The 25,827-nt window shown below is 40.1% G+C and overlaps 1 protein-coding gene across 2 annotated transcripts; it reads left to right on the top strand.

Moving 5' to 3' along the window:
- Nucleotides 1-3,182: 3,182 nt before the first annotated feature.
- On the top strand, nt 3,183-25,594 carry FYCO1 (FYVE and coiled-coil domain autophagy adaptor 1; the record flags this gene model as incomplete). Of its 2 annotated transcripts, none has more annotated exons than XM_079538318.1 (17): nt 3,183-3,237; nt 4,776-4,882; nt 5,939-6,064; nt 8,151-8,257; nt 9,135-9,278; nt 9,761-9,854; nt 10,510-11,403; nt 13,977-14,069; nt 15,064-15,182; nt 16,522-16,689; nt 17,115-17,264; nt 17,773-17,963; nt 18,305-18,449; nt 22,462-22,557; nt 24,333-24,543; nt 25,012-25,121; nt 25,519-25,594. In XM_079538318.1, 17 exons carry the CDS (start codon nt 3,183-3,185, stop codon nt 25,592-25,594), a joined length of 2,886 nt encoding a protein of 961 aa, XP_079394444.1. The 2 variants fall into 2 exon arrangements, with proteins under 2 accessions (XP_079394444.1, XP_079394443.1); XM_079538317.1 differs by having other exon boundaries at nt 10,510-13,140.
- Between the last annotated feature and the right edge of the window lie 233 nt (nt 25,595-25,827).

Genomic DNA, 25,827 nt, shown 5'->3' with positions numbered 1-25,827 from the left:
ATTACACAAGGGAATAACACAGTTAAAATTAACGTGACTCATGGACATAGGATTTGGCTCAGTGTCAGCACTTCCCTGTTTTGTTTCATACAGTATTTCTGAGTAACAGGTATAGAATTGCAGACACCAAATAACTGAAGGTCTTGTGATCTCTGTAAGGACAATCTCTGTAAGGGAGATGTGATGAAGGGTCCTTGTTTGGAATGGCTAGATCAGAATAATTAGTTAGCATTTCCCTGAGAAGTTGGAAGTAGTAGAGTTTGGTTTCCAATGAATTTGTCTTGCAGATTTGATGTACTTTTAATCTAGATTACCCTAGGACCTTCATGTTAGCTCTGCTCTTGGTGTGTGCTGAAAATACACTCAACTGAGGTAGGGATTCTCTGACGTCAGGCTGTAACCAAAGTAACAGGCAGCCTCTTAGCCAGGGAAGAGAAACTCTTCTTACTCAGTTCCTCCCAGCCTCTTGGTTGGAGTGCACATGGAGGTGAGTAATATTTTGAAGACTGCTATCTAATGTCAAGGGTGAATAAAAGTGACCAGTGAATTCAAAAAAATGTAGCTTCTGGAGATGTAGGCATGCCCACAGTAATACTAGGAGAGATTTCATGAAATCAGAGTAAAAGTAGGTCACACTAGCTATACACCACTAAGCAATTTAATTATGGTCATTAAGTTTTGCTTGTGGCTTCTTCTGTGTCCCTCTCCCCTTCAGCTAAATCTTTTCCTGTGAGTGGGTTGTTTCCTTTCTGCTTCTTTCCTTAATCTCCAGGACATCCTCCTCTGCAAAGAAGATTGTTACCTCCGCACGGATACTTAAGCCTGCAGGAGATGGAATAACCATCCTCAGATATCAGCAGGCACAGCCCAGGGGACTAGCGATGTGCCTTCCCTTCCCTGCCATACTCTGTGTCTGCTCCGTGTTGCAGCTCCTCTGAGTCCTTTACACTGTTCTGCAAGTTAATGCCCTTGGCCTTAGTCAGATGCTGTTATGTAAGAGGTTGTGATACATCACCTAAAAAGCTTTTGACCCTAAGCAGGTCACTTGTGCCTCACACATATATTATGCTGCTCTGACGGGGCAGATAATTACTGACATACAAAAATAGAATAGGAAATGCTTGGTCCTCTGAGATAATGACCACAGGGTTATGCCCTAAACAATTCTGGGCAAAGTGTTCTGTGATCAGAAAGGACTAGACCAGGTATTTACAGATGTTCTTCCTATTTTGAAGCCTCAGGAAACAAGTTAAGGTACATTGGTCAGCTTTCCTTGCTGATGGGAGGTGAGAACTCTGCACCCTTCTGTGGAATGTGTTGTTTTCTAAGCACATCTCTGGAAGGACCATGGGTAGGAGTGCACCTTTCTCCCTGTTTAGCAGAGAAGAAGGCAGTTAGAAAAGTGTTGGCACATTCTCCTTGTGCAATAGCCCAGGCTGAAAAATACCCTCACAAAGGACAAGCTAGATCCTCCTTCTTGCCCTTGCTCTTTTCTCCTATTGCATGATGGAGAGCATTTGGTTTGGCCATGCCTTTTTGGTTTGCCATCACCCACATTGCAGTCTTTTCTTCTTTCTTATGCTACTTTCTGTAACAGTTGTCAGACTGGACAGATATGGCTGATATTGGAAGAGGAAATGTTGACTCACTGGATTTGTTATTCTTGCCTTTTTTCATTGCTATCTAAACTCAGCAGGTTGCCAGGAAGTTGCATGCTTTACATGATCTCTAAGTAGAACCAAGATAGAAATATTGTATATATGATAAGATTGGTTTTGGTGTCCTGTTTAGATTGCACGTGGAAGAATATAGTATTTTGAAGGTTTCTACCTTCTGTCAGGGTTGGCTTTAAGGTTTGCTATGAGCCACTTCTACCTTGCATCAAAAAGAAAAGAATGCAGTCATTTCCAAACAGCACCATTTTATGTAGCACAGAAAGATGCTTCTTTTCTGATCCATTCAGACACCTGCTCGAGCACTGCCAGTGTAGTTAATTTGGAAGTGAAAGAAAGAGATGAGAAATGAAGTAGGATCGCTTGATGTAATCACATTCATATTTCAAAAGCTCGTTAGCTTTTATTTGCAACTTAATTTCATTGTAGGTCAGTTTGAATGCTAATAAAACCACAGAAGTTGACCTGCAATTTTTCTAAAGGTTCAGTACTCCTGATGTTGTGCTCGCTTGAAAATTTGGCAGTACCATTGCAGGTAGGATTCTGAACAACTTATGAAGGCGTGATACTTGGTAAGACCCCAGTGGCTTTTTTGGAATGATTGTTCCCATGAGCGTTTGAAAAGTTGGGTAACCAGGCATGGTTATTTTACTAAAGTGCCTGAGGCTTTTAGTTGATTTTTTAAATTCATTTATTTTAAATAATGAAATTTCTCTATGAGTGCTAGGTATAACTTACTCATCATTGTTTTGAACAAGGGAAGTGGATGTTCTAATGCATAAGGTATCTTTATCCAGCCAGGGATGCTGTAGCAGAGCTTAAAATAAAGTGGTATCCTCTTACACATGTCGGGAACAGTGGGTTCTGAGGCGGGGATGAGGGTTGTTTCTCCTGATAGAACCAGTCCCAAGTAGTAGCTCTGATTAGTAAAAAACACATCCTGTGGTGCCAGAAGATCATGATGGATCATTTTTGGACACCTTGATCTGTGCCTGCTCTGCATCCCTGTGATGGCAGTGGTGTTGCGTCTTCTAATTTTGCAGGCTGTAGGGAAGGTCAGGCAGAGGATTGTTGCAGGGAAAGTCCCATGTCATCAGAACCTTCCTCAGGGTCACGAGATCAGTTGTGTGAAATGCCAGCCTGATCTGAGCTGTAGGACTGTGTTGTAACTCCAACGAGAGAAAACTGCTCTCTGAGGTTTGCTCAGTAGTTTTGAAAGATGGAAACAGAAATAACTGAAAAGGAAAGTGAAATCTAGAAAGAAATATAGAGGAGGTTCCTGAAAAAGAGTTGACACTCTGAGAATGTATTCCTAAATGGGATTTAAATTCCAAAGCATCTCTGTTCTGGTCATTTGAGGTGATAAAGTCTTGCATTTTTTACAGAATTGCAGGTGTCACAGACAAGAATAATCGTCATCAGCCCAATGATCATCAAGAATATGAACTTTGTTATCTAGATGGAAGAAAAGATTAACAGCCCAGAGGGGGAGCCCTTTTGGTTTTCAAGATGGAGGCAGCTACTGGTGAAAGCCAACTGCAGCGAATTATCAGGGACTTGCAAGGTATGCTGACATAGTGAAACATCCTCCGTGTTTTAGGTAACAGAGCAGCTGTGTTTTTGACTGCATAGTGCTTCTGTGCCGCAGTTGTAACAGCGCAGTCATGGTTTGCTAGGTGCTCATTATAGTTGTGACTGATGTTTTGTGAGAGAGGTGCTGTACTGTTTTCAAAATCCTAAATTCTGGAGTTCTGCATATTTAAATAAACAAGCTTATAAATAAGCCTTACAATTACAAAAAAAAAAAAAAAAAAGTTTGCAGAGTGAAATTAAAATTATTGTGTTGTGTGGTGTGAGCTAGAGCATGTTTGCATGAGTAGAGCTAAGTTATAAGACTTCATGTGAGAATGAAAAGGAGGTCTGATTTTTATGCCATCCCTTGGTGGAAAGCTGGTGTTGAGTTGCTCCTCGTATGTGAGGGCTAAAAAACAAGGGCAACCCAAAGTGGGAATGGAGATCCAGAGGGAGAGTATTGCACAGCTGGATCTGCTCCATGTAGCTAGAGCTACATGCTTTCTGTGCATCCGCCTTATCCTCTACTAGCAGTAGCCAACCTCATTTTTCTCCAGCTCTACTATGGGCAAAATTGGCAGCAGATCCATAACCATTTTTCTGCTCTGTCTCTGTCTCAATCAGCTGCCTATACTGAGATCTGAGTATTTTTCTTTTTCATATGTACTAAAAATAAGGTGTAATATGCACCAAAGCTTGGAATCCGGATCTTCCTGTAGCATAAAAAGGAGATCTACATGCTTGCTAACAACAATAAATTTTAATTTGCAAAGTGGATTTAATGGGATTGGGTGCCAAGGCTCAGTCAGGCATCCAAAAGGAGTACAAAGTCATGTGGACAGCACATTCAGAATCAGTAATTTCTGGTGCTGAGAAGTGAACACTTTGGGGAATAGAGCATCCAAGGACACGGCAGTTTGCTTTGACTTGATGTTTCCTCACCCTCCCATGGTAGTAGGTTTTAGGTGAAGGGAGTTGCTGCATGCTTATTTTTATGTACGTTCTTTTCCCATTTGTGTTTTGTAAGCAGCACAAGCTGAACCTTCCTGAATATTGCATGGAGAAGATAAATGTGCTGACTGAACAACTGTTCTCGTTTTACTGATCCCCTTTAGCAGATTACATGCTTTGTTGTTTCTAATCAGAATTCTGTTGGCATGTGGCAGTAGCAGAACCTTAACGTGCACATGAGACAGTGAAAATGTATTTCCTTCTTCTGCTGAACAACCAGTTAGCAGTTATCTGATAGCGCTTCTTTGGTAAGTGTAAGGAAGAGGTTTTGTTCTTTTTAAGAATAAAATAGTAAGTCAGTGTGCCAGACTGACAAAACCTGAGCTCTAGTTTTTGTTATGTGCGGTATTAAATTGCAAGCACATCAGCAAGCTTTTTGCACTGTGATTAAGACATCTGAGCTGAAACTAAATACACGTGCATGATATCCAGGCGAAAAACCTATTTACTCACTTGCCTGTGAATTCACTGTTATATATTTCTTACATTAGTTAATCATTTTGGTGTCTTGTTTTAAAGATGCTGTGGCTGAATTAAGTAAGGAATTTAAAGAAGGAGGGGAACCAATCACAGATGACAGTGTCAACTTGCAAAAATTCTCCTACAAGCTTGAATATCTTCTACAGGTAAAAAGTGATATGTGTCATTTATAATCAACATTAAAGTGAGGCCTTATTTTCTGTTGTTGCCTCGTTAGTACTTAGGGTTTAACTGAAATGATCACAAGTTTCCATTTGAGTCTCTTTTCAGGACTGCCTGACGTGTGCAGCTTATTGTATATATTTTGAGTGAGAGCAAATAATTGTAATCAAAAGGCAATGCTGACAGGCTGATTGAAGAATAAAGCATTTTTCTATTGATTTGAAGGATTTGAGCTTGATTTTGAAGATGTACACTTCTAAATTATCATGAAAAAATTGTAGTAATGACATCTTGACAACAGCAAAATAAATAGTAGTAGACAGCCGATAATGCAAATACAGTGGCATGAGTAATTTACAATATTTTTAACAATTTCATTGCAGAAATTCATTTTTATTGTATGCAAATCTTAATGCCAAAGGCTGATTTTTTTTAATCTGAAACGCTGCTTATGGGCTAAAATGTCAGTGAAAGGCGACATTGCTGGGCAAGGTGAAATTAAGTTAGCACTGTCTGTGTACACATACGTTGTAATCGTGCCACTGGCAAGGTAGTTCTAATTGGGTTGAGAGGCTTCAGCAGGTGCTGAAGAAAACCCTTGGGATTCGAATGCTCCAAGCTGTGGTCTGTACCCTCACCACATCACTGCTCTCAGTGTGGTTTCACAGCTTGTTCAGGTAGGTGCATGTGTCGTATTGCCACACTTGATTGAAGGGCTCTCAGCAACTCAATTTCTTTTCCTGAACACCTCCTAAAACTGCTGCTAAACTTAATTTGAACAATTTTTAATGGCCATTTGTATTTAAACTTAATCAAGAACTTTACTGTCTGTTACTGTCTGTAAAGCATGTTTAGTAGCCACTGGATTATATCAGTGCTTACTATACAGTGTTACTGTACTTTCTGAATACATTGTCTAAAACTGAAGAGGAGCTCTGAACACAGATATTGGTTGGAAAGGAGTGGAATTCCACAGTAAATATATGTAAGTATATTTATGTTTAAGTTTTGTTCATAGCTTTTTGTTTTCCTTGCTTAAGTTTGACCAGAAAGAAAAAAGCACATTGCTGGGGAACAGAAAAGACTACTGGGATTATTTCTGTGACTGCCTGGCAAAAGTCAAAGGAGCTAATGATGGAATTCGCTTTGTCAAGTCTATTACGGAAGTAAGTGCATCAGTTAATCATCACAATCCATGCTTTGTGTTTTGGTGTGTCTTTGCAGAAAGCAGAGAAATAAAATTTACTCTTTTAACATAGGATAAAATATTTGCACTTTTTTTTTTTAAAGTTCTCAGGTAAAGTATAAAAATGCAAGGTTACATCTTTTTGGTAGAGTACTTATTTATATTTATATTTTGTAGAATTAGATAATCTTTTATTTATTTTGAAGACCACTTACACAAATGAATAGTTCTATTTGTGTCTGGTTGTGCCATGCCTTTTCATTAAATAAGTGTCATTTTCTCTAAAAATGAATGAACAATAAGCCAAGGGTAGAGCCTGTATCTTCAGTATACTCCAAGAAGGGACTTAGTCTAAGTGTAAGAGAGAAGAACCACCATGTTTGAACATTCTTAAGACTTTCTCAGTTGGTCAGCAGAGTTAAAGAGAAATGACTGAGAGCAGAGTTTCATCTTCTGACTCAATTTTCTTCCTTTATGTCAAAAATCATGATACAATGGCTCAGGATTGTTGGCATTATTTCTTTGAGAAAGCTCATAGGAACAAGACAAAAACTTTTATTTTTATTAGAAATAGTAATAAAAGTGTAATTTTCTAACAGCCACATTACATCGTCAGCTCAGTCATTGGGTGAAATAAATGCTGTGAGAAGCTTTCTATGCTGATTCTGTCTTTAGAATTGTTTGAGAGAGAACTTTCCTTCTGGGGAAAAGAAGTGGTGGTGCAAACCAGCCCTGTCCTAACACTCAGTTCTTTTACCTGTAAGCAGTGCTAACTTATATTAGCAAGTTACTATTCACAACATGTTTACCGATTCTCTCAACAATTCCACCACAGCATCATCTCCAAATAGTATTAACTTGAGTCATATGAAAGAGAACCATAGTACTGCAGCAGAGGCAGGCTTTGTATTCCCTGCATCTCTTATTTCTCACAGAATCACAGAGTTGTAGGGATTGGAAGGGACCTCTAGAAAACCTCCTGCTAAGTCCAACCCCCTGCTAAACGATGTCACCTACAGTACATTGCACAGCAGTGTGTCCAGATGGATCTTGAATATCCCTAGAGAAAGAGACTCCACAGCCTGTCTGGGCAGCCTGTTCCAGTGCTGTGTCACTCTCATGTTAAAGAAGTTCTTCCTTGTGTTTATATGGAAGGGGAAGTGTTCCAGTTTCTGCGTGTTGCCTCTTGTTTTATTATTGCACACCATCCAAAAAAGTCTACTCTCATCAATTTGACTGCTGCACTTTTGGTATTTATAAACAGTGATGAGATCCCATCTCATCTCCAGGCATTGATTTTGCCTAAATGATCTTTGACCAGCTCCTCCTCAACCTCCTCTTTTTCTCTGATCATGTGCATTCACTCTAGTATTTCCATGCCTAAAAAATAATTGCTGTTCAAATTGATAAACCAGTGGGAATAAGAAAAGTATTCTTCCAATGGCTTCTGGTGTTGGGGTTTAGTTTTGTTTTTGTTGTTTTTTTTTAAATTCTTCTTAAGAGATTCACTGAATGGAGATGCTCTTGGTCTGACAAATCAGATCTTATCAATTTAAGGGTTAATTATTAATAAAGAATTTGTGCATTTGGGAGGTTATTGTATCCATGGGTATATACATCTTGGTTCTATGGCTAGACTGGCTCTAAGGCTCTTCCAGCTGTGGCCATACACACCGTAAATTACTTGAGCAGTCACTTTCAGATATGGTACGCACACTCAGATTTTGCCTTATATCAGGAATTGCCCTTAGCATAGCCTGTATTCATGTACTTGGAATGTTAGAAGATTTTGTTGCTCTTGTGATGTTTTGACATTATAAAATGGACAACTGCTGATTGCAGTTATAAATCTGTCATTCAAAAAAGATTTGTCCCAGTGACAGTACTGGGAGAATGTATCTATCAGTGGCACTTCTTGTTACTTCCTTCACAACTAGTGGCTTGTTGTGTCTTTTTTGAGTATGTATGTATGTATGTATGTATGTATGTAGACTGTCTTCATCATGCCTCCCTACATGATTGCAACCAGTATTCAGGTGTTTTTCTCTGTGGTTTCTCTCTTCCAGCTGCGAACATCTCTTGGGAAAGGAAGAGCATTTCTGCGTTACTCCCTCGTTCATCAAAGGCTTGCAGATACCTTACAGCAGTGTTTTATGAACACCAAGGTGACCAGGTGAATAGAAGAGTAGCTTGCTAACTGATAACTGTTTGCTCACTGTGAACGAGCAACGTGACCAGGCAGCTACTGAGAGAAATTGAAACCTTTCCAAATGGTTAGCTTACAGGACTGGTAATAGGATACAGAGGATAATAGACCTCTAGCCTGGGTCACTGGCTCATACTTATCTTAGACTGGTAAATACTGAAAGTTGTTACAACTGAATGCTTGTAAAGTGGATGGTGTAGATGCATCTATATGTGGGCTTTGAAGATGACATGTTTATAAGCATTGAAGATCCTTGGCTGGATCTTCTGTACTGTATATCATAAGGGAGGATTAATTTGCTAGCGTTGCACAAAGCTTCAGGAAGCATTTGCACATATTCCTGGCTTGTCAGACAGAGGAGCAGCTTGCTCCAGCCAACGAACACCAAAGACAACTTCTAGTTAATTGGAAGGGACACTTGCAAGGCTTTTAGAAAAAGCCAAGTCATTGTACAGTGTATTTAACTTTGTAAGCTGTTTTCTGTCCTTTATCCTTGACATATTAAGTGTGTGCTTTATGTATTTAGTGTGATTATCCATTGTATAGTAAATATTTTGTCTTGTCAGTGTTTTGCCCAAGCACTAGAGCAAAAAATGTTTTGTACAGGGACTCCTTTAATGATATTTCTGTGAGCTTCATTCAATCTGTTTGGTTTCATTTGTACCAAAGGATCACTTTCAGTTTATACTTAAAGTATCGTGCCAGTTTTTTCTGGGTAAGAGTGAATAATGATGTTTTTTGTTTTTGTTGTGTTTTTGTTTTTTATTTTTTTGCAAGTGAAACTGCTGCTTCTTTTTTACGTATGAATGAATACTACTTCTGTTTTTTTGTGTTTGTTTTCAAGTGACTGGTACTATGCACGAAGCCCATTTCTGAATCCCAAAATGAGTTCTGACATTGTGGGTCAACTCTATGAGCTCACTGATGTTCAGTTTGACTTGGCATCACGAGGCTATGATTTAGATGCTGCTTGGCCAGCATTTGCCAGGTAAGATAATAACACATTGTCATCTTCTGCTTTTAAATGTAGGAAAGATGTGTTGGAGCAGGTATACGCTTTCTCTGTGTAATTAGTCAATGACCAAACTGGTATTTTTTCCAGACCAGAGGAAAGTATAAAAACTTGTAGATTTGATCCAGATTTATGCCTATTAGTGGAAGTTTTCCGGGGCTGCATGCTGCCACCATCTGGTTGAGCATCCACCACACTGTAGTACAGTTTCACAAAGCTAAGTTGCACTGATTCATGTGAATATGGAAAGCCACAGCTCCAACCTCATAATCCTTTATAGGTGCTTTTGACATTCCTGTTTTGTTTTCCATCAGCTTCAGTGGTTTTTAGCCCAGACAACAGGCACAGTTGTGAGTGGTAGTTATAACTAGACAAATCCTACACACAGCAGTAGAAAGATGTGTACATATGATGTCTTTAGTCTTCTCTTACATATTGTATCTCCGTGTGATCGACAGGAGGACGCTGTCCTCACTTGGATCTTCAGCATACTTATGGAAGCCCCCAAGTCGCAGTTCCAGCATGAGCAGCTTAGTGAGCAATTACTTGCAGGTAAGCAAAATACAACTAAATGTGTGGCAAAGGTAATCTTTAAATAATGGCATTATTCCAAAGAGATTGGAGGTTTTATGATAATTATGACTCGTAATGGTAATCTACAGTACTTTAAATAAAGAGTACTTTAAATAAAAGCCAATTAAAATCGGTCCAGTAGCTGATTCAAATGCATGCCAATCTTGTAGATGAAAAAAATAGATACGTTCAGAAGGCAACATAAAGATAGGTATGTTTTCATTCATTTTATGTGAAAACATACCTTTTCTCCTATAAGTTGATGTCTTGTAGTTTTACGAATCCAGCACAGAAGGTCACTGTGCATTAAGAGCCTGAATTTGCTATCACTTGAACATAGCATGTGTAATTCCTCTTGAAGCTGGTAGGTCTACATTTTTTTTTTTTTCTGGGTTAAATTTCATTGCAAACTTACCTTACACTAACAAATGGAAATAATTTTTAAAAAATTGGGTGTTCAGATGTTAAGGTGCTACGTACTATAACAATGCCTCCTCAGTGTTCTTGTCATCACCAAAAAACAAAAGCAAAAAGTTGAGTCATCCTGATTTCTGGAATGTTTGAGTCTTTTTCTTTGAAAAATGCAGCTCTGATTCAGGTTATAAAATCTTTTTTTCACATTCTGCTTGTTTAGGCTCCAGAGTTTCCCTCCAGCCCTGATGCAAATAACTCACTAAATGCTGAACACTTTGAGGGCTTTGAAGAGATGCGTGTAGAACTTGACCAGGCTGAGCTAAGGCAGAAGGAACTTCAGAGAAGTATTCACCAGCTAGAATTGGAAAACCAGGAGCTCCAGGCAGCTGTCAGCCTTCAGAAAGAACAGTTGCAGCTGGAAAAAGAGAAGAGCAATAACTACAGTGAGGAGAACTCCCGGCTGACAAAGATGATCACAGAGTTACAGAAGCAGTGTGAGGTTTCGCACTCCACTCAAAGCACTGTTCATGACCTGCAGAAATGCCTTCAGTCACTGGAACTGAATGCCGCGGAGCAGCAGAAGGAATATTCAACAAAGCTGGCGCAGTTGGCAACCAGTAAGGAGGATTATGCCTCAAAACTGCAGCTGTTGAATGAGGAGTTGGAGGTCTGTAGGGCTTTAGTTGCTATGAAGGAGCTGTGCATCGATGAGCTTAAAGCAAAGCTAAGTTCCACAGAACAGAAGAATCTCAACCTCCTCGCAAAAGTTGATGCTGCCTTAGAGGAAAAAGGACAGCAAGCTATGGCCCAGTGTGACTCTGCCCTACAGATACAGGCATTATTAGAGAAGCTTCAGCAGACAGAAAAGGAAAAGGCAGAGATGCAAATACTCAGTGATGAACACACATATCAGCTGAAAACTGCAAAAGAACAGCTGCAGCTGAAAGAAGAGGCGCAGAAGGAACTGGAGTGCAGATATAATCGCCTTACTGCTGATTCCAGAGAAGAGAGTGAAAAGCTGCTGAGGAGCATGGAAACCATGGAAAAGGAAATGGATGCACTTCAGAAGGCCCTGACCCTGAAAGAAAAGGAGATGGCTGAGCTCCAGACCCAGGTAATGGGGTCGCTGGCTCAGGTGGGGTCACTGGAAAAAGGTCTTGAGGAGGCAAGGAAAGAAAAAGAGAAACTCAAGGAGGAGTATGGTAAGATGGAAGAGGCACTTAAGGAGAAAGCCCAGTCACAAGCAGAAAAATTTGAACAACAGGAGGGTCATTTAAAAAAGGTGAGTGAGACTGTGTGTAGCCTTGAGGAGCAAAAGCAGAAGCTCTTGTATGAGAAAGAGGATCTCAGACAGAAAGTCAAGGAGCTGGAGGATCAGATGAAGCAGCAAAACTCTGCAGTAAATGAAATGAGTGAGGAGAGCAGGAAGCTGAAAACTGAGAATGCAGATTTGCAGCAGTCCAAGAAGAGGATGGAAGAGAAGCTGAAAAATCTGGAAGCCTCTAAAGATTCTCTGGAAGCTGAGGTGGCCAGGCTGAGGGCCTCTGAGAAACAGCTTCAGAGTGAGATAGATGATGCCCTTGTGTCAGTTGATGAAAAAGAGAAGAAGCTTCGAAGCCAGAATAAACAGCTGGATGAAGATTTGCAGAATGCCAGGAGACAAAGCCAAATTCTGGAGGAGAAATTAGAGGCTCTGCATTCAGACTATAGAGAATTAAAGGAAAGAGAAGAGACCACCAAGGAATCTTATGCCTCACTTGAAGGACAGCTGAAGAGTGCTAAACAGCACAGTTTACAAGTAGAAAAAAGCTTAGACACTTTGAAGGAGAGCAAGGAGTCACTCCAGTCACAGCTTGCAGAGAAGGAAGTACAGTTACAAGGCATGGAGTGCCAATGTGAGCAGCTAAGAGAAGAAGCTGAAAGACATAGGAAGAAAGCTGAGACTCTTGAGGTAGAAAAGCTCAGTGTTGAAAATACATGCCTTCAGCAGACAAAGCTTATTGAATCCCTCACATCAGAAAAGGAATCAATGGAAGAGCACCAACTACAGCAGGCAGCTTCTCTGGAGAAAGATGCGAAAGAGCTGGCCTCCAGGCTTACAGTAAGTGAAGAGCAGCTGCAAGTCAACCGAGATGAAGTGTCTAGACTGCAAACAGAACTCCTTGATGTGCGAGTCAAGCTTCAGCAGACCGCTGATGAGAGAGAGCAGTTGAAAAGTGAGCTGGCAATCAAAGAACCTGTCTTGGGGGAGCAGAAAGTGCTTGTCCAGCAGCTGAAAGAGCAAATAGAGTCCCTCAACAGAAACCACGTGCAAGAACTGGTGCAATGGAAAGAAAGAGAAGAAGTGCTGAAAAGAGAACAGGAGACAGTAGCCCTTCAAAAAACTGAGCTGGAAAATAATTTGCTGAGTCTAAAGGAAGAACTCTCCAAGGTTAAGCAGTATTTGGAAGCTGCTAGAATGGAAAATGTAGAAAACAAAGATCTCCTCCATAGGACCAACACAGATATGGCTGAACTCGGTATTCAGATTTGTGCCTTGTCCTCTGAGAAGGTGGATGCAGAAGAGCAGTTAGCCCAGGCCAAAGAGAGGCTCAAAGAATTGGAAGAACAGGCAGCAGCGCAACAGGAGAAACTGAAGCATGACATTTCTAGTCTCACACAGGAGAACAGGAGCCTACAAGAGAAACTAAAGGAGGCTCAGATATGTGTCTCAGCTGTCCCAAGTCTGCAAGCACAACTGGAGACAGCAAAGAAACAGGCACAGAGCTTTCAGGAGACCAGCCAAGAAGAGCTGTCTGCCATAAAATTTCAAATGAGCACAGAGATTCTAAATTATCAGACAAAATTCAAGGTAAATTAATGTGATTATTACAGCTGAAAGAGCTGTGCAGGATTTCCCCTGCTTTACCATCTGCTGCAGAAATCACAGGGCAGAATCCTAGGGTTTATGTTGGCCAGGCTCTGGGACTAGTGTGCAACTAGCCTTAGCCTGGGAATCTAAAAATATCTCAACATGGAATGGCCTGGCTTGAAATGTACCTCAAAGATCATCTATATGGATGAGCTAGGATGGTCTGGAGATAATATAACGTTTGGTATAATGTGCAGATAATTCCCTTGTCTGTTTTTGTGTTCAGTTGCTCAAGGTGGCAGCCAGGAAGACCACGTTTTTTCTTCCATAAAATCAGAAGTTAACTTTGTATATGTGAAATGACATGCCTTGTGGTTAAGGACTTTATTGTGTTCTGCCATTCTGAGATAGAGTCTAAGATTAATCAGTTAATCTGGGCTCTATGCGTGCCACTGGTACTATCCAGAAATCTCACCAGTTTGAGAAAATAGTGTACATTCATTTATGTTTCTTCTTCATAAACACTTCTTAAATCTCAGTACAGAATCATGGATTCATGAGTATGATTTGGGCTACCTCACTCTTTTGAGGCCCATTAGGCTAAGCTGCTTTTTTGCTGACAGCTGTAATAGCCCATAGCAAGTAACATCAAACCACAACTAGTCTGTGATCACAGAGGGTCTTGAGTCCATAAGATGGGTTTCTCATAGCTGTATTTCATGAGTATTGCTTTTATACCATACAGGGCAGTATGGTCATGATTCAGGATTGGAAATTTTTAGGTGAAGTGGGGGCAGCTAGAGGAGTGCTAACTTCTGACTCGATCTCTCTGCTAGGCTGCCAATGAAGAATGTGGGAAACTAAAGGAGCAACTTGAGGAGCAGAAGAGACAACAGCATGCTACAGAGGAAGAGATTGCAGGTTTACAAGTAAGTGCTTGATCTGATTAAGCAAAGACAGAGATTTTTGTGTCAGAATGCATTAGTGTTAAAAAGGGAGAAAGAAGGCAACAGAAATGGGTGTGAGTCTAAGAATGTCCTTGAATAAATACAGGTGTATCAGTCTAAAGTTTTCCATGGAAATGGAAATTATTAAAATCATAATGGCACTTAGGACTTTTTAAAGCTAGTCAGGTTTCATGTAGGACCTGAGCATGTGCACATTAGTTAAATGGGGGATGTGGGATTGGAAGGTATCAGTCTTACACCCATTCCACACAGTCACACATTTGGATCCAACAGTTTGCAGGCTGCAAGGAGCACTGCATCAGAGAATTGATCTGACTGAGAAATAGCCCAGCTGGAAAAAAAAAGCCATGGGATTTTTGTGATGTGTGTATTGAACAGTTGGGATGGGAGTGTCAAGTGTGAGCAAGGGATAGGGAAAGAAGGGAATTAAGATTATTGAACCTGGCCGTGCCTGCTGGCAGGTATTGGTGAACCTACACAGTGACAGTGCTGTGTCAGTATGTGCCTTGAGGACTCGGTTTGGCAGTTTTGTCTGCAGAGGCTAGCCATGAAATAAGTTGTTGGTTTTATTGTCCTTCATGTTCCATATAGCTTTAATGAACAGGACTCTTTTTTTCACTTCTAGGTGGTAAAAAAAAACTTAATAATGGCTTATTCTTTTGCCATTATCTTTGAGAGATTTTGCTTACTATGCGGACAAAAGCTGAAATGGCAGAATAGTAAGAATTGGAGGCACTGCTTAATACCATCTTACTTTTGAGTTTATCCCATACTCAGTGTGACAGAAATAAGCAATCACTAGTACACAAATAATTTATGTCTATGTATACATATCTTAACTGGTGGCTTGGTTTTAACTGTCTCTTTCAAAGCATGATTTAGGTGTGTTGGTAGTAGTCCAGTGCTTGCTGAAGTGTTGTTTTTATATGTCAGTAAATAAAAAATATTTTGCTAGGCTGAAAACACAAGCTTGTCTAGAAAGCTGGATGAAGCAAGAGAGCAGCTGTCTGAATTGCAATCTGCTCGGCTGCAGAAGGAAGAGGAGGTGACATCTCTGAGAGAACTCTTGGAAAGGTGGGAGTTCTAGTTCTTTTACACAAGCCATTAGCTGCTAGCTGAGTGAGGGACCAGTAAGTGAAGTGTACTGAGAATTGCTGTAGTATATTATGTACCCCAGGTTTTATATAGGGGAAATAATGCATGGGTTCTGTGGGGAATATCAAATTGATGCTTCAGACAAGAAACACATAAATTATACAGCACACACGAATGTAAGGTTTAGGTTTTAATACTTGATTAATTTAGCTAATGATGTAAATTTATTGTTTGTCTTCCTTTATCAATCTGCAAGAAATTTCATAAACCTCTTACCTTGGAGTTTAGTTATAACATTTAAAAAATTTTTCTTTTTTTTTTTTTTAAAGAAAAAATCAGCATTTTTTGACAGCTTGTTCTTCTGTCCTTTCCTTGATGCTTCAGGCTCACAGTGAGAATTATTTAAATGGGACCACATCCTGCATGTCTTATCTTAATAGCTTTCTTTGTTTCAATCATCTAAAGCAAGCTACATTTCCAAGGACGTGAGTCAGTGTGATGTGGATTGTCTGGCAGTCCCAAACTGTTCTTGAGTCATGAATACTGATGGGTTAACAAAATCCTATGTATTTATACATTTTTATACTGATATCATCTATTTTCATGAGAAGGCTGGTGATTCTTACCTATGATGGAAATTGTCAGTACAAAACTCAGCAAAATATTTGAATTCAACTGAATTGGCTGAGTCTGTTCAGACTAACTGGGCCCTTTGTGTTACTCTGGTGAAGCATTTTTGGTCCATTGCTAGGACTAAGTACTCAACTTAGAATGTCATCAAGCCACAACCTGCATTCTGCAAGGCTTTCTGGTGACACTTCTTACCACTGACTGTGAGCAAACTGGGGTCTCATAACCTTATGGTTTTTAGTTGTTCTGTGTTTGAAGAACATCTTGAGAAACTGTTTTGCTTTTCTTTTGTGAACAAGAAGGCTATAGAGGGGTGTTAAACGCTTTTTTGAGTGCAAGCTGCAAATGCTGGGCACCCTGTGTCTATAGGACTTTGTCTCTTTCACTCAGCTTGCAGCTGCTAATGACATTAGTTTCAAAGGAGACTGATTTTGTTCCCTGTGTAGCAGCCATTGTAATGTCTGCTATAAGCAGGGCATCCAAGAAATTACTGATTGCTGACTGTGTTCACTGGATAACAAATCTGTGTGCACTGTCAGTGATGCAGAAAACTGGGAACATTCTGGTTAGGTATAAAAAAAAAAATGTGTGTGCTGAGAACAGTTTCATTGATACCACATTCCACGGGAAAGTCTTGAATGCACCCGAACTAATAAAAAGATTTTTAATCACCTTTATATTTGATCAGGACCCAAAAGGAAGCGGATGAAGCAAAAAAGCAGGCCCTGGATTACAGTGAGAAACTCAGCAAGGTGGCAGCAGACAAAGACAGCAATGACCAGAAGTTGTTTGCCGAGCTGGATGACCTGACAAGAACAAAACAGTTCCTTGAAGAACGTTTAATAGAACTTATCAGGTTGGCATAAAAACAAACATCAAGCAGAAGTTAAAATCCTAGTTTAGGATTATAAGGGATACTGCCTGGGTGGTTCACTCTTGTATTCCTGATCTGAAGATGGAGGTAATAGCCAAGATCATAAGAAGATTAAATTTTACATTTCCTTAACAAAGTCAAAAATATAACAAGAGTGCAATCTCCTTCTTAATTTCCTGTCTGTTTGCAAAAGCATGTAATTCTCTGCATCACACGTACTTTTCCTCCATTCCCAACAATTTCAATAGGTTTCTTGATCTATCTTCATTCCTGGAAGTTTCTCAGAAATTACAGAAAAAGCAATTTTTGGTGATGAAGCTTCACTGGCATTCAAATTGAGGTTAGTTAACAGTAAACGAGCATGAATAATTGATATGCTTTTCATTTCTGTAACTGTCTCTCTGTAGAGATAAGGATGCTTTGTGGCAAAAATCAGATGCTCTGGAGTTCCAGCAGAAGCTTAGTGCAGAGCAGAAGTGGCAGGGTGACACAGAGGTTAACCACTGCCTGGACTGCCAGAGGGAGTTCTCGTGGATGGTGCGCCGGCACCACTGCAGGTCAGTTTGCTGAACTCTGTTCAAAACCAAAATCCACTATGAGCATTTACACTGATGGAATACTTCTTGAAATTCGTAGTTCATTTGTCAAAATCATTGATAGGAGTTGTGTCAGAGCCTGAAAGAGCACAAGTCTGTGAAGGGCTGAGGCATTACTGGAAATGTCTCTATTGGGAACATTCAGTAGTGGTTAGTGAACAGTGAAGTGATTTCTAATTAACAACTTTCAAATTGGTCGTTTCTAGTTAAACCTGTGAGATCTGCAAGTGTTTTTACCAGCACCCATTGATGATCTAAATGATTTTGAAAAACAAATCTGTGACAACTTCATAAATGTGAAGTGCGCAGAAAACAGCATGGTCTGTATTATGACCTCTGCTTTGGAGGTGACATTTGGGCTTTTCCAGAGAGTGAGACCATTATGACAAAGCCCCAAGCTGTGTCATGTAAGTGTGTTCCACCTGTATGTGGTACTATTCTAATACCCTTGGCTTTGAATAATTTTTAGAATGTGCGGTCGCATTTTCTGCTACTATTGCTGCAACAACTACATGGTGACAAAACCTGGTGGGAGAAAGGAGCGTTGCTGCAAAGCCTGCTTTAATAAGCCCAGAGTGATTGTGGACAATGCAGATGACTCTGGATCTAGTGCCAACCAGGAAGGATCCCCAGGCTCACTGGAGTCACCAGTGTCACCAGGTGAGAGGGCTATTAGTGTGCTTTTTGCATGCCACAAGTAGGTGGGTGTCTTAGACATTCTCTGCGTAGCCACCTTGGTTCCAGGGACCTTCATATTCATGGACTGTTTTCCATATTAAATTGTTCCCATCACTGTGTTTGAATGGTACTGACAGAATTCTGTATGTATGTTAAACACGTGTCTGTCTGCCTGAGGATTACAGTTGGTTCTTGGTAGTTTCCTAATGCTTCTGCGAAGACAGAGGGATGGCCTAGCCTTACCCTTAAGGATTTAGGTTGCTTTTTGTTTTCTAAATTAGTTAATACTACTAATGTTTCTTTCATGTCCTTTTATGGCACAGTTGCAGGCGAAGCCTCTAAACCGCCAGATGATGCAGCATTTGATATAATCACTGATGAGGAGCTGTGCCAAGTACAAGAATCAGACTCGTTCCACAGTGAAAGTCAGATGGATAGAGATTCTCTGGATCAAAGCGTGACAGATCTGTGAGTAAACACTGTTTTGTGGAGAGGGAGCTCTTCTGAATTTTGCTTGTTAGGTTCTTTTAACCATTCAGTGTAGGTAGCCAACCTCTGCAAAAGGAGAAGACATGTCTGTGCTCAGTCACGTGTTCACTACACAAGATAATTGTGAGCCATTTGTGCAGTCAGCATCAAATCTAGTAAATCCAGACAGCTCCACCATAGCCTTAGAGCTTTCTCCACAGTGCAGAGGAGTAGTCCCAGGTCTGTGCTCTCCCAGACCAGCTATCACCATTAAAATCAGTGTGCAGGCTGCCAAAGGTTGCTGGTTGTTCACACCTGATTTATAGTAAGAGCTAAATGATTCTATTGGATTCACAGATTCGCTGGTGCTTATTATAAAGAGAACAAGAAGGGAAGGGAAATGAGTACATATCTTTTCTTTTTGTGACACTCTTCACTGAATTGAGTGTGAAATAATTGGTCTGTCTCTATAGGATTCCTAAATACTTAAAAGATATTGCTTACAGAGAAGAAAAAGAACTGGAAATGTGCAGCTAAATCTGGCAGAGGTTCTTTTTTTTTTTTTTCCCTCCATAAGAAAATTAGAATAAACACAGCTTTCAGAAAGTTTTTTTTACATCTGTTTCTACAAAAGTTAGCAGCAAAGAGAATCTAAGACCATCTGGATATCTGAACACTTGGTTTGAAAAGTACACTGTAGTACTATAGCTTGATGTATGTCCATGCTTATATAAAGCTATTGTTCAAATATTTTCAAACGTTCTCCAAAAATTTCGTTTTGTATAATGCATCATCTTTCCAAACAGTAATTTTTGCCAATACGTGTTTCTTGAAAAAGCTACAATTGTTATATATCTGAGCAGGGGGGAAATAGAGCAATTTCACCTAATTTTATACTTCTTTTGCTTCTGAGAGGAAAAGCAGCTTGTTTTGAAAGCAAATACCTCACAGCTGAAATCAGATAGGATTACATGTAGAGCTGGCTGTAATCTCAGTGACCCCTAGACAACACAGTATTTAGGATCTCAGGGATAGAGGCTTGCCTGTATTTCTAGTACTGATTGTGATAATCATTGTTGCTACTTGCTGCTGGGGATGGGGCTGAAAAGCACCCCGATAGTCCCAAGTTGCTTATTTTGAAATCTATTTTCTGAACTTCTTGCAAACACTGTATTTGCCTAATGATTGACAGCTGTCTTAATCACAGAGTCTTGCCAAGCTTCTTCCATATCACAACAAAGAAAAAATCTTGAAAGATTTTGTACGCTGTCACTTGTTGTACAGAGATATCTCTTTACTTTGACAATTTCCTAGCTTGCTTTCTCTGGTTCTCTGTTGCTTTCAATGTTACATACAGAGTTTGGCAGTTGTAAGGCAGGGAAGGGCACTTTTTATGTGGGGGGGTGGTTTTTTTCCTTCATACTAGATGTAGCATAGTTAAATCCTAAAAATTCTGAGAAATAGCTGGGATTTCCTGCATACCAATGTGTGGGTCACTCACAGCATGTAGTGGCAGATCTTCAGGTCCATTCATTCTTTTTCCTCAGCTGTCTGCATGTCACTTTCACATGCCCAGCTATGTCATGGGTCTGCCGTGGCCCCTCTGCCCACTTCTGCCCATGTGTACTCCTTCATACAAGGATTCTTGTGTACTCTGTCTCAAATTCAGAGAGCTCCATATCCTCCATGCTTCATCCCAGATCATTCTCTTCCAAGAGTTGTCAGTGCATCCATTCTTCTAACCCTTCTCTGTACTAGGTGTTATTTTTTTCTTTTCTCTTTGATGGGCTGGAAGGGAAGGTAGATAACTAATTTAGACTTCCTGGCTTGGATCTGACCTGCTTGCTAGCAGCAAGCCCAGTAAATCATTTATGCATTCCATGATAACGTCTTCACTTTTTGTCTTGGCATTAGAGGCATTCACAGAGGTGATTCCTGGACTAAGCAGCAATGAGGGGGCTTTGCATATTTTCCACTCTCCATTTCAGGTTTCTGATTTTCAAATAATTCAGTAAGATTCTGACTTTGGTTGACTAAATTTCTTTCCTGAAGTCACTGCACTACTGACAGCAGACAGCTTATGAGTTTTTGGTGCTCAGCTACATGAAACCAGCCACTCAGGCACTTAAGCTGCAGCTATCAGAGCTCAGGTGCTTCTGAGACAGAAAATCTTCAAGAGCGAAGTTGGACCAGCTGTTTTCAGGTTTGAATTCTGAAAAGGTCCTTTAGTTTATAACTCCAAAGCCTTTCATGATGTTGGTCACAGCATTTTTAGTATCATTTGAGAGAAATGCTTTCCACATACAGGAGAGTCCTGCTGTACTAGACCATGCAGCTGGGAGACAGTGACTAACTATAGAGACCTGAGGGTAAGCATAAGAATAGGGTAAGAATGAAGTGATATTTTGTTTTCAAAATGCTCTTCCAGCCTCCAGCAGTCTGTGTCTCAAGGATTCTCTGAATTGTTCTGTTGTTGTAGGCTTTTTCCATGCTTCAGTTCTTCCTCCTTATCAGCCCCAATTCATTTCACTTTTAAAAGAAAAGGAAGTGAAACTGGATTTCAGCAGATCCACCAGAGGTCTGCGCAGTGGTGCATGCTCACAATGCTCATAATGATCCCCTGGCTGCCACCTAGCGGGAAAAAGTCATACAGGAAGAAATGCTACTGTCAGGGGGATGAGAACAACTTGTGGGATTGCATCAAAAGCTGCTCAAGGAATGAGAGAACTTGAATACCACAGATAACAGTGCTTTATCAGTTCAGGAAATGTGTTAGACAGTGGATAAAGTTGAATATGCAGTTTTATTAGCAGTCACAACAGTAAATTCTTCCTAGTTCCAGCCAGTGTTATGGTGTAATGATGTAACAGTATGACTGCAAGTACTGATGCAGTTTATCCAGATGCTGCTAATGACCAGGTGGATGCACTGTTACCTGGGGTTGTTCTTTCCCTTCTCAGTATTGTTTGTAGAGCAAGATCCCTTAGAATTTAAAAAGAATTGCTAAACTGTGTATTGATTTTGAGATTAGTCTACAGGAAGTGTAACAATTCTGCCCTTGCTACATGATTACACCTTATTGTTCAAAAGCACATGTAAGTGATGTCATGTTTTATTAGGTTCCATTGACTTTTGAATGAACCAGCTGTTTGATTCTCCGTATATAAGTGCCTCTGGCATTTTCTGGCAGAATTAGTTAGCCTGTCTTAGTTACCAGCCTGCTGCAATGCAGAGAAGCAAAGCATCAGTTAGAGAAGCTCTAACTCACTTGGAAACTATCAGAATTTGTTTACTGACTCTCAAACTCATTCTTTTCTTTGCTGCTTACACATCTGCCTCAGCCCTGTAATTCATAGTTGGTGGTATTCCAGACTGTATCCAGTGCATCTGCCTTTTTTGAGGTAAGGAGTGGATGAGAGATTCTTCCTCTTACCATGGTGTGTAGCAGGCACACAGCTCTGTCATCATGTGGCGGCTTCTTCAGTGTCTTTGCTTGAATCATCCAATATTTCTTGTATGGGAAGAAGACGTATAACAGTGATTCTAGAATCAGGAATCAGGCTGGAGAATGTATTTGTAAAATGCCTCACCGACTAAATCCAGGACAAATGTCATATCCCAGGGGAGGGTTTGTTTAAGAGATGAGGCCAGACTGTGCTGCTTGTCTCTGCCACCCAACTCTAGATTTTCACCTTTGATGAAAGCTTTTAAACCTGGCAGCATCTCAGTAGGGAGTTTATCTTAAGACTGTTGAAGGGGTGTTCTGGATACATGCATTCCTCTTAGCTCATGAAGCCAGGATGGAAGCTGTTTGCATTTTGCACGGTGATTAGCAGAACAGGGCTGCAGTTCTGCCCTGGCAGTTTTGTCATGAGAATGTGCAAAATAGAAATGACGTAATTTGTCATTGTGGCTATTAAATCATTTCTGTTTAAGGAAGACCTGAGCTTCCAAATAATATTTGACCCCATACTATTGAGAAAATCATCGCTTTCTTTTTTTCTTCTCCTAGAAACAGCACGTGTAATTCTTCAACCTTTGATGAATCAGAAGAGTGGCAGGTTGCTCAAGATGCTGAGATAAGCTTGTTGAAGTCAGGAGAAATCATGTAAGCAGAACAATTTCATTACCACCAAACTGAACAAATAAAGGCTGAACTCAGATATCAGCTATGTGAATTGTGCAGACTTCTGGAAGCTCAGATTGATTGTGTCCCACAGCAGAATTTGGTCTGAGGAGGAGCAGAGAATGTATCTCAACTAAGCAGAGCAGCAGCAATGAGCCAGGTCCTTTCTCTTAAAAAACTTATATGCGAGTGGGGAACAAGAAGGAAAGATTTTGGTCTGTGTCACATCATAAAACCTTCCTTCCTGTTCTCACTGCAGGAGGTGTTGTGAACAGAGAGGGGGCTTAGAGGGAAGTCTGCATAGTTCTGATAATCTCTGAGGAAACTGTAAGGCAAAGGCAGAGTGCTGTGCTACTTGGGCCTTTGTGATGGAGAGGGAATTGGTGAGCTTTTGAAGTATGTGCCTGTTATTTATTGGTAACCCCAACCTATTGCCTCAAAGGAGCCATATTCCTGATTGATTCTTGATTGGCATAAAATGTTCAGCAAATGATCTCTCAAGCTCTGTGAGCGGTGTGCACACAATTCTTGCGTGTACTCTGCTCAGAAATTGACTGTTACGTGCAGAAAGTGACAGAATGTCATTTTCACTGCCACAGAGGGAATCTAATGCACAAAAACGCTCATGACCTGGAGTTACTCCCCTTTGCTCACCATTCTCTTGAGCCTTGCTTGGAAATGCTGGCCTTTTGTGGTGAATGTTTCAAGCTTGTTGCTACTGTTCAGAGAACCAGAAAAATAAGTGGTGGTTGAGCTGCAGAGCAAAACCAGGAGTTATCATTAGTTTGTTAAAATTAAAGATCAGTTGAAACAATGTAGTAGCTATTTCAGTTAAGGGCAAAAGTAACACTGTAAATAAAACTTAGTATAAAGCTTTATCTCTGAACAAATTACAGAAGCTATAGTAAATGAGCTGTCTAGCCACAATGTCTGGAAACTGAACTCTTTAGGACAGGAAATCGTCATGGTGACTGAGTGGTATCTTATGGCAAATGAGTTGATTTTTTGCTTGGGAAGCAATTTATTTGGCCTGAAGGGTGATGTTTTAGATCAGTTTTAGTTAGGATAACATAGGTGAGCTACTCAGCATTTAGAAACTGCTGGTTTCCTCTGAAGAAGGCAAGCAACATTCTTCTGTTAAAGGTCCCCACCGCTTGCTGTCTGAAATAGATATCAAAATGAAGTAGGCTAATGAAATGCTTCAGGAGTCAGGATCACCTAGATGCTGAGTACTTCCTTTTTAATTGGAGGGTTATTAAATCAGCTTTTATCCAGCTTATTTGGGTAAAACAGAGCATGCAGTAAGAGCTCCAGAGGAGCTAGACAAAGCTGTTGTTACATTCCATCCTTCTGCCCTCTCTGAACTCTTGATCCCTGTTTTCTGTGCAAATAATATCTAGATGAGAGCAGTACATTGACAAATTTCTGTTTACATTTCTGTGAAAGGAACAGTAGAGGGCAGCAGACTTTTTTTAAATCACAGGAGCTCTAAAAAGCTTTATTCAATAAAGATTTTTCTAGTTAAAGTGAAACAAACAAGTGAATAATATCCATATTTGATGAAACAGTGAAAGTGCTTTCATCTTTTCTACAGTTCTTGCTTTCTTCTGGGGCTGAATTTTCCTGCGTCTTGTTAGACCTGTTCAAAGTTGCTGTGGAGGCTGCCTCAAATAAACAGAAAATAAAAAATGGCTGTTGTTTTTGTCACAGCTATTAGATTGGATCTCTTCAAGTGACTGTATTTTTCTCTCTTACAGGGTCAAATTACCCCTTACAGTGGAGGAGATTATAAATTTTGGGGAAGGCAACAGAGAACTGTTCATCAAATCCAGCACTTACAGTATCATTCCCATCACTGTTACAGAGATTGGGCTGACAATTAGTTGGGTATTTTCATCGGACCCTAAAAGCATCTCCTTCAGCGTCGTCTACCAAGAATCAGAAGACACACCACTGGATCAGTGCAAAGTAAGGCTGTTATTTCCCTGTGGGATCTTTAGTTTCTTTACTGCCTTAGGAAGTGTAACATACTTCAATAGGCTCCCCAGAGGAATCAGCCAGCACAGCCAACTGATTTCCACAATAGTGCTAATTACTATTGCATTGTAAGGAGTTCTTTTTTCCAATTACGTTTTCCTGGAGGCAGAGCTACATCTTTAATTATTTGACATTGCCTGCAAAAGTTGAGTTGAAAAAGCCTATAGCTTCTACTAGTCTCATCATCACTCACTATTATTAAGCAAAAATAAGTGCTCAAGCTTGCAAAATTCTTCTTTTCTTCCTCCTCAGCATAGCTTGATTTGTAGCTGCTTAGGGCTGATCTTGCCAGGCTCTTAAGCAGAGACTACAAGGAAACAGATAAATGGACTGGGTTGTTTGAATTTCTTAGAGTCAAATGTGTGTTTAAGGGTACTGATGATTTGTGCTGAATTCCAGGTTCTCATTCCTATGACCCGCTGCAATTCTCATAAGGAAACTATCAGAGGGCAGATGAAAGTCAGAAACTCTGGAATTTACACACTGATATTTGACAACACGTTTTCTAGGTAGGTCCCACCTGAGTGTAAAAAGTGAAGTAAACTTGCTTTTACAGGCTGTGCAAATGTTTAGTTGTATCCTTACTCTGCTGTTTAGAAGTAAGTGTGAGAAACTGCTCCCTGCTTGCCAAAAGATCTTCAACCTGAGTTTTGGTTTTTGTTCTTTTTTGTTTTCGTCTCCCCACCGTAGCAGACTTTAACTTGTTTGTCTTGACCTCTGAGAAGATAAATAGAATAGTCAGAAATGTTATCTTTGAAACAAGAGACTTGACAGCCTTTGTGAAAAAAATCTCTTTTTAAAACAAGTCATTTTTTTGCCTGACTGTAATATGAAATAATTTTTAGGACTTTCTGTCCAGTTGATTTCAGCTGACACAGTCATCTTCTTCCTTTTGTTTCTTGACAGATTTATTTCAAAAAGAGTGTTTTATCAGTTGACTGTTGAGCGACCTGTCATCTATGATGGAAGTGATTTTCCATAGCCTTGAATATACTGTGTTATTTTTAATTAAATTTGTAAGAAATGCTATTTATGTAAGCATTGTGGTTACCACTATTTGAAGACTTTGAAACTATGCAATAGTTATAATGCACATAGAGAGCATGTATACACTAGAAAACAAAGCCTTTTTAGGAACACTAATGGTTCTGTACCGTGTACAGATTCCTCAGAAGCCATCTTGTTTGATTCAACAGGGCAAGTAATGTTCCAGCC

Source organism: Tetrao urogallus (genome assembly GCF_951394365.1).
Source record: "Tetrao urogallus genome assembly, chromosome: 7".
NCBI lineage: Eukaryota > Metazoa > Chordata > Aves > Galliformes > Phasianidae > Tetrao > Tetrao urogallus.
This window is presented reverse-complemented; position numbering and strand designations above follow the sequence as displayed.